At 51.2% G+C, this 6,892-nt stretch overlaps 2 protein-coding genes across 3 annotated transcripts; one reads left to right on the top strand and one right to left on the bottom strand.

Annotated features, from left to right (window-relative positions):
• Positions 1-338: 338 nt before the first annotated feature.
• Positions 339-2,853, top strand: CCDC107 (coiled-coil domain containing 107). 2 transcript variants are annotated; one of them, XM_077756087.1, is made up of 6 exons: positions 339-509; positions 592-743; positions 2,073-2,133; positions 2,226-2,316; positions 2,413-2,525; positions 2,610-2,853. In XM_077756087.1, the coding sequence occupies exons 1-6, from the start codon at positions 404-406 to the stop codon at positions 2,828-2,830; spliced, it is 744 nt and encodes a 247-aa protein (XP_077612213.1). In that variant the 5' UTR covers positions 339-403; the 3' UTR covers positions 2,831-2,853. The 2 variants fall into 2 exon arrangements, with proteins under 2 accessions (XP_077612213.1, XP_077612212.1); XM_077756086.1 differs by having other exon boundaries at positions 340-509; positions 2,070-2,133.
• A 458-nt stretch (positions 2,854-3,311) lies between these two features.
• On the bottom strand, positions 3,312-6,886 carry ARHGEF39 (Rho guanine nucleotide exchange factor 39). Its single transcript, XM_077756235.1, has 9 exons — positions 6,711-6,886; positions 6,416-6,510; positions 6,032-6,152; positions 5,662-5,780; positions 4,995-5,065; positions 4,622-4,750; positions 4,209-4,438; positions 3,863-3,951; positions 3,312-3,695 (listed from the first exon to the last, which is right to left on the bottom strand). The coding sequence occupies exons 1-9, from the start codon at positions 6,846-6,848 to the stop codon at positions 3,680-3,682; spliced, it is 1,008 nt and encodes a 335-aa protein (XP_077612361.1). The 5' UTR covers positions 6,849-6,886; the 3' UTR covers positions 3,312-3,679.
• Positions 6,887-6,892: the final 6 nt, after the last annotated feature.

Genomic DNA, 6,892 nt, shown 5'->3' with positions numbered 1-6,892 from the left:
AACTAGTCCCCCGTCTGTAGCCTAGGAAACAGGCCTTCAGCACGAACCGTGCTACGTCTGCGTTTTTCTACCCTTTTATAGGTCAAAGATGGTATTCATCTTCTGCTTAGGGTGAATAGGTTGATAGCATGAGAAATGAAAACGACTTCCCAGCATAATCTTAGAAGACTGTAGACTTCTAGAAGCTTTCTGATTAATAGAATTCCTAACTAGATATGAAATTAATTAATTTAGGAAAACTGGGCAAAAGTCCGATGCTAATAAGTATGCCCCGCCCACGCACTGAATGGGCGGGGCCTCCCGGTGCGGTCCAGAGTAGGACCCACACACCGCTCTGCGTACGCATGCGCACTGGGGTTCTCGGACGCTGGCGCTGCCTGGGGCCGTCACTCTGTGGTCCGCCATGGAGGACTCTGTTTCACGTGTGGGTGTGTTGGGGTTGCTACTTGTGTCTGCACTGCCCGGGGTCCTCGGAGACCGCCCCAGCCCCGACCTCCGGGCACACCCAGGTATCAGTGAGGGCTACTGGAGGGAGGCTAGGACTGCCCACAGATCCCAGCTCTACTGACCCGCCTCTGCCCTCCTCCGCAGGGGACCCCCTTCAGGTCGGCCCTGAGGCCGCGGAACCCCGGCGACGGCCTCCACCCAAGGACCAGCGCGAGCGGGCCCGGGCCGGGGCTCTGCCTTTGGGGGCGCTGTACACCGCAGCTGTCGTGGCTTTTGTGCTGTACAAGTGTTTGCAGGTGCGGGACGACCATGGGTGGGGTTACCCTGGGCCTGAATTTCCCATGGGGGCGCTATGGTACCGTGAACAAGACACATATTTCCGTCGGTCTGTTAAACGAATAAGTAGAGTTCCTTGGCTTTCCGACATTAAGGGGTTATTTTAAGCTTCCTGCGAGGTAGTGGATGTGAAGGGAGCTTGGTAAATTGTGAATAAATAACGACCACTACATTTAATCGTCCCGACAATACAATGAAGAGATTAAGCTACTTGCTCAGTCACCCAGAGGAAGTAGTAGCTGGTAGGGCTGGGATTTGAACCCAACAACTAAGTGTCCGTACTACAAAAGTGTTGCTCTGGTAGGATTTCAATCTTGGCACAAGGTGTGGATTACTGTGGCCACAGTGTTCAGGTACCAAGCCGTCTCATGTTCACCTTATAAAGGAGGCCGTGAATATGTGAACTGACAGAACATTTTGGTATATTGAAACGGTTGAAATGGAAAATAGTAACTCCCAGGGCTCTATCTTCAAACCCGGCCCTGTTACTTATTTGCATTGGGAAATAGAGAGCTGAACCAATTTGGAGAGGACACGAAATTAAAAAGGATAGCTAATGATGATTCCAAATAAAACCATGGACAGGCACTGGATTTAATGATGAAATTTAATGAAAATCGATAATTTATTCTATTTCTCGACCCAAGCACTGTCTGCAAAGAAACCTAACTTGTATATTAGTTGAATAATAAAGTTCAGTTGTGTGATAGGCCAACCCACTTCCCAAATCAATGCTAGGAACAAGGTATTGCACCTTATCTTCTGATCAGAACACTCCTGGACAATTTTATTCTCTTCAAGGTGCTATTTAAGAGTACTATGTGGTCAGTAGAGCAACCAGAGAAAACCATGTCAAATGAGCACCAACTGAAAAAAATTGGCAATGTAATACCAGAGAAGATGTGGGGAAGGGGGGTGGGCAGGGACGATTGTCTTCAAATTCCTGAGTGGCTATGATGTTGAAAAGACAGGATTTTGGAAGGCCCCATGGAATGATGGGACATGAAGGACAGTTTTTGGTTTTGTATATAAACTAACAACCAGAGCTTTGTCAAACTGGAGAGAGCTGCTCCTTCCTGGAGGGGTTTCATTAGACTCAGTGACTGTGTGGGGGCACACTGACCTATTGCTTCAGGTCCCAGGTGAGCAGCTGAGCCAGATGGGATTGTGATTCTCTGAAGTAAAAGCCCCATAGCTTTCTCTACAAATTATCCATCTCTCACTGGGTTTGGAGACTGAGGTGATGGAGAACCTTGTTGCAGTACAGCCCTCTCCTTCTTCTACAGCAGGTAAAAGATGACACTGCTGTTCTCCAAGATGAGGCAGGCAAGAAAGAATCCCTGCAGTCAGGTGGGTTTTGCACAAGTCTGTGTTTGGTGGGAAATTAGGGGACAGCAGAAGGTATAAATAACCATTGGTCTCTTTTTTTCCCTTACCCCCAGAGCAACAGCTGGCCCAGTTGACACAACAGCTGGCCCAGACAGAGCAACACCTGAACAATCTGATGGCCCAGCTGGACCCTCTTTTTGAGCGGTAAGGAGAGCAATGAGCCTGTGGCCAGGGGAATTAGTGATAGGTGGAAGAGGTGGGGACACATTCTGGGTAGCCTCTGAGTGGGTATTTCTGCAGTGTGACTACCCTGGCTGGAGCCCAGCAAGAGCTTCTAAACATGAAGCTTCAGACCATCCACCAGCTGCTACAAGACAGCAAGCCAAACCAGGGTGTGGAGGTTCCAGAACCAGGTATAAAAGGTTGGGAGGTGAGAGTCTGGTGGAGGTAGTGACAGTTTCTGAGACAGGAACTATGCCTGATCTTTCCCCTCACAGAGGCCAGCATACCCTTTCCTGAGGACTTATGTATAGAGGAGGAGGAGGAGGAGGCTGGTGACAGTCAGGCCTGGGAGGAGCCCTTGAACTGGAGCACAGAGACAAGGAACTTAGCTACTCCCTGGGAAGTGGAGCAGGGGCTAAGGAGAAGATGCAGCAAGGCTGTGGGAGGGGCCGCAGTCCCAGCCCCCGCCTGGGAGGAACGACAGCTGAAGGTTTAGTAAAACAAAGTCTGTTCTTGTGACTGGATACTCCTGTGTGCTTTTTCCATTCCAGCTGGTCATACACACACCCATACTAGGTGCCCAAGAACAACTGGGCCTTCTTGAAAAGCTTCCCTTATTAGGACAAAACGAGGCCACCTTCCAGTGTGAGAGCTGATAGATAGAGGGAGCTCTAGTTCTTTTCCTTGTATTCCTGAGGCCACCACCATCATGCCAGCCTTCTGGGCACAAAAACCCCTCTTTCTCATACCCCAGAGCTGAGATAGAAAGGCTTTTCCAAAAATGAAAACAAAAACAAAACCACTTTACTAAAATCCAGTGGGAAAACAAATTATAGAAACTGCGTACAACATAAAAACATCNAGCTCTAGTTCTTTTCCTTGTATTCCTGAGGCCACCACCATCATGCCAGCCTTCTGGGCACAAAAACCCCTCTTTCTCATACCCCAGAGCTGAGATAGAAAGGCTTTTCCAAAAATGAAAACAAAAACAAAAACCACTTTACTAAAATCCAGTGGGAAAATAAATTATAGAAACTGCGTACAACATAAAAACATTCATGTTTACAAAGCTGCAGTCTTGACAAACAACCAGCCATAGACACAGCACCGAGCTTATCAGTCCAAAGCCCCTCATCCGTATTGGAGGGGCTGGTTCAGCAGAGGTTCAATTGGGTCGGACTTTGTTTCCTGATTCTTAAAGGCAGACTGGTCCCAAACAAACACAAAACGACCCTTCTCAAACCATGAAGGGGTCTGTGTTTTGTTTAGTACTGAAGATTTCTTTGTACTCCTGACTCTGACCTATTCCTCAAGTATCCTGGGTTCTGGAATTTGTAAGATTCCTCTAGCTCTTCTGGCTGCTGTGGAGAGAAGATGGTCAGTTTAGGCACTGGCATGAGCACTCTAATAAGACAAAATCCCTTATGGCATTGGGGGTGGGAACGGCCCAGCAGATGGAGGACTTGAGATAGGATTAGAACTGCTGATTTCTAGCTCATGGGCCTTCCTGAGGGAAGACACAACTTACCTGATGGCTAAAGTCAGACTGCGGTGCCAGCGCAACAGCTCTTCCTGGTCTGTGGACATAAGCAGTAGCTTCTCACAGGGAAAGGACAGCTGGGGAGAAATCACCTCTTAGTGCATGGTTCAGAAAGGTCCAGGCTAAAGGTGAAGGCTTTGCTGTTTCCATGGACATAATTTCAGGCTGAGATGAGAACTAAGCATGAACCCCAAACTAACTCCTGTTATCTCGATATAGGTGGTTTAATTCCTCTGAAGAGGCCCCAGGCCCAGGAGATAAATTAGGTACATGGGTGTTTGAGGTCTATTTTGAGCCTCTTCTACCTTACCTAGGGCTCCCGCCTATAACTTACACTGAGCAGTCCACCACAAGGGCCTCCTGAATGGCCAAAGACCCTGTGGAGTTGACACTGGGCCATGGGGTAGAGGGCACGGCAGGCAAAGGTGCCCCTCTGCAGCAGGTGCAGTGGGGGTCGAGGTTTGGCCATGAGGAGCACATCAGAGAAGAGGAAGAACATTCGGGGCCGAGGCTCCCCACGGGGAGGCACTACCAGTAGCCAGCCCTGACGTAGGAACCAGCGACCTGGGGAGGTGGGAGAGCTGTTACTCTGGTGCAGCTCCAGGACCACAATCCATGGGAACAGGGGGAAGGGGAGGTTGAGGAAATAGGGTGTATGTGCTGGCAAAACAGAAAAAGGAGGGTCATAAAAGGGCAGTTCGAGGACTGAGGAGCCTGGGGGGAGAAGGGGAGTAGTGTGCAGACTACCTGAGGTAAGCCCCTTTGCCTGGCGGCCACTGAGCAAAGCCTGAACACGCCGGAGGTGCTGGTCATTCTTCTGTCTCTGACCAATGCTGTGGACTCTCTGAGCAGTCTCACTTATCAGCCGGGCGGCCCCTGCAATAACATCCCCAGCCCTACTCCCAGTACAGCTTTGACTTTGGGTGACCGATGATGGTGAAAGGCTATTCCAGAGGGGACTAGGGTAAGGGTCTAACTTCTCGAAGAGTAGGCAGGGCAGCAGGGACGTGTACATGTCAATAGAAGATAGGGGCGTAACAGATATTGTTGGAGGTCAGAACCAGAAAGGGACACAGGAGAGGCAGCCTCCTGCCTGTGTTTCAGAGGAGCAAGAACATACGTGTAAGCTGTTGGTGGTCAGGGCTGTTGGGACCTGTGTTTTCAGCCAAAGCCACAACAAGGTTCTCATATCTGGAATTAGACAGGTGGAAGGCCATGAGGGGAAGCAGAGCTGGGAGAAGTCCCTCTGCCTGACATACAGATCGTCCCCTACATATACTTCAGTTGCAAGGCCAGGAAAGATCTACTTTAGATTATTGTGTCCCGCCCCCCCCCTTTCATCTGGGACTCAGAACTTAGGCTCATACCCTGAGGTATCTTCCATCCCACACCAAGGAGTCAGGAGTAGACTGACCATAATTTGGGAGTCTAGATCCCTTGATGAAAGTTGATCAACCCAAGGAGAATGCTACAGACAACCTTAGTATATGCTTTTGACATGCCCAGGGACGGAAATTCCAAGCTAGACCAACCTCTCATCTGAAGAAACTTCCAGATACCTTGTCACTAGCTCTGTTACAAGGCCCCTTACTTCAGTGTAGAGTTCCACATTCCCTGAGGCTGCAAATCCACTCAGGTGGGTTCACATGTACTCTTGCAAGGTTTTTAGGAGCGGTTTGTCCCAGAAGAGAGAGGCAATGGGACAGAAGCCACAAAACCCCACAAAGCTGAGAGTAGCAGTCACACAGACTCTGAGAGGTTGGCAGAGTCAAGGTGAATTTACTCACTGTTGGAGCCTCTGCAGAGGCAGAGGGAGCAGGTCCTGGAGATGAAGGCTCCCAAACTCAGGGCGGCCTTCCTGAAGTCGCACAAACCTCCGGAAACGTTTATTTTTCTTTAGTTGTTCCTGGAGTGATGAAGAACGAGTTGGCAGCAGGGGGGAGAAGCCACCTCCTATATTGTACCCATCTGTGTGCCCAGCCCTCTGTAAGCTGTGTGCTGAGAGAGCCCCTACAGGGAACTTTGGACAGACCGGGGCGCCCAGAGGGCTCTGTAATTGTAGTAACGGTATGAATGAAGTTTGGATCTCCAGAGGAAGAAGCAATGTATGCGGCAAGAAGGGATGAGGGGAAGGACTTGAGATCATCTTCAGGTTACCTGCAGGGTGGTCTGGGATCTCTCTGCGTTGGCGGCAAATTGGGTGTAGAGCTCCAGGTGGGAGCAGAAGCCTTCCAGCCCCGGTCCCCAGTGCCCTCCTTCGAGGTAGGGAAGCAGCTCTCTGCGTGAGTGAGGACACTAAAAGAGGAATCCAACTACCCAAAACACCACCTCATTTAATTCGCATAACCTTGCCCCGGGGGTAGTGGTATTACCCCATTTTGCTGAGGAAAATCGGGGCAGGTTAAGGCACTGGGCCAAGACCACAGGTGAGTTAATTGGCAGATCCGTGTATGAACTTGGGTCACCCTCACTCCAACCTTCGTGCGCTGCCAGAGGCCAGGGCTCTCCCTCTTCTCTTTCCCCCACGCCCCTTCTACTCACTGGCTGGCGCCGTAAATGAGCTCCCAGGGCCCAAACAGGGCCTGGCGCTCCGCTGGTTGCAGGGTGCCCTTGGCTCTCAGAATCCCCACGAAGTACTGCGGGAGGAGAATACCGGTATATGGTCTGCAGGAAAACGAGGCTAACGCCAAGCCGCAGCTAGAAACTGCAGAATGCCTGAGCTCCCTACATGCGAGGACAGTCCAAGACCCACCATACCCGGGGTCAGAGACCTCGCGGAGACCCTCCCATACCCTGGGGTCCCCGCCCCAAACGGGAGGGCGTGCGTGGCCCGCACCGTGGCCACCAGCCCCAGCTGTTCTTGGTAGCGCCTCTCCGTCTCCAGCAGCTCCCGGGCAGTGCAGGCGCGTTTCCGTTCCCAACGGGCACGCTGCTCTTGCACCGGGCACCGGGCGCTGGCTCCTAGCCCCTCCATCCCTGGCCGAGGGGTGGATGCTTCCGGCCGCAGCCCGCCGGTAA

This window comes from Crocuta crocuta, unplaced genomic scaffold, assembly GCF_008692635.1.
Source record: "Crocuta crocuta isolate KB4526 unplaced genomic scaffold, BGI_CrCroc_1.0 scaffold431, whole genome shotgun sequence".
In the NCBI taxonomy this organism is placed as follows: Eukaryota; Metazoa; Chordata; class Mammalia; order Carnivora; family Hyaenidae; genus Crocuta; species Crocuta crocuta.
The sequence above is the reverse complement of the archived record's forward strand: the minus strand, read 5'-3'. Positions and strand labels throughout refer to the sequence as shown.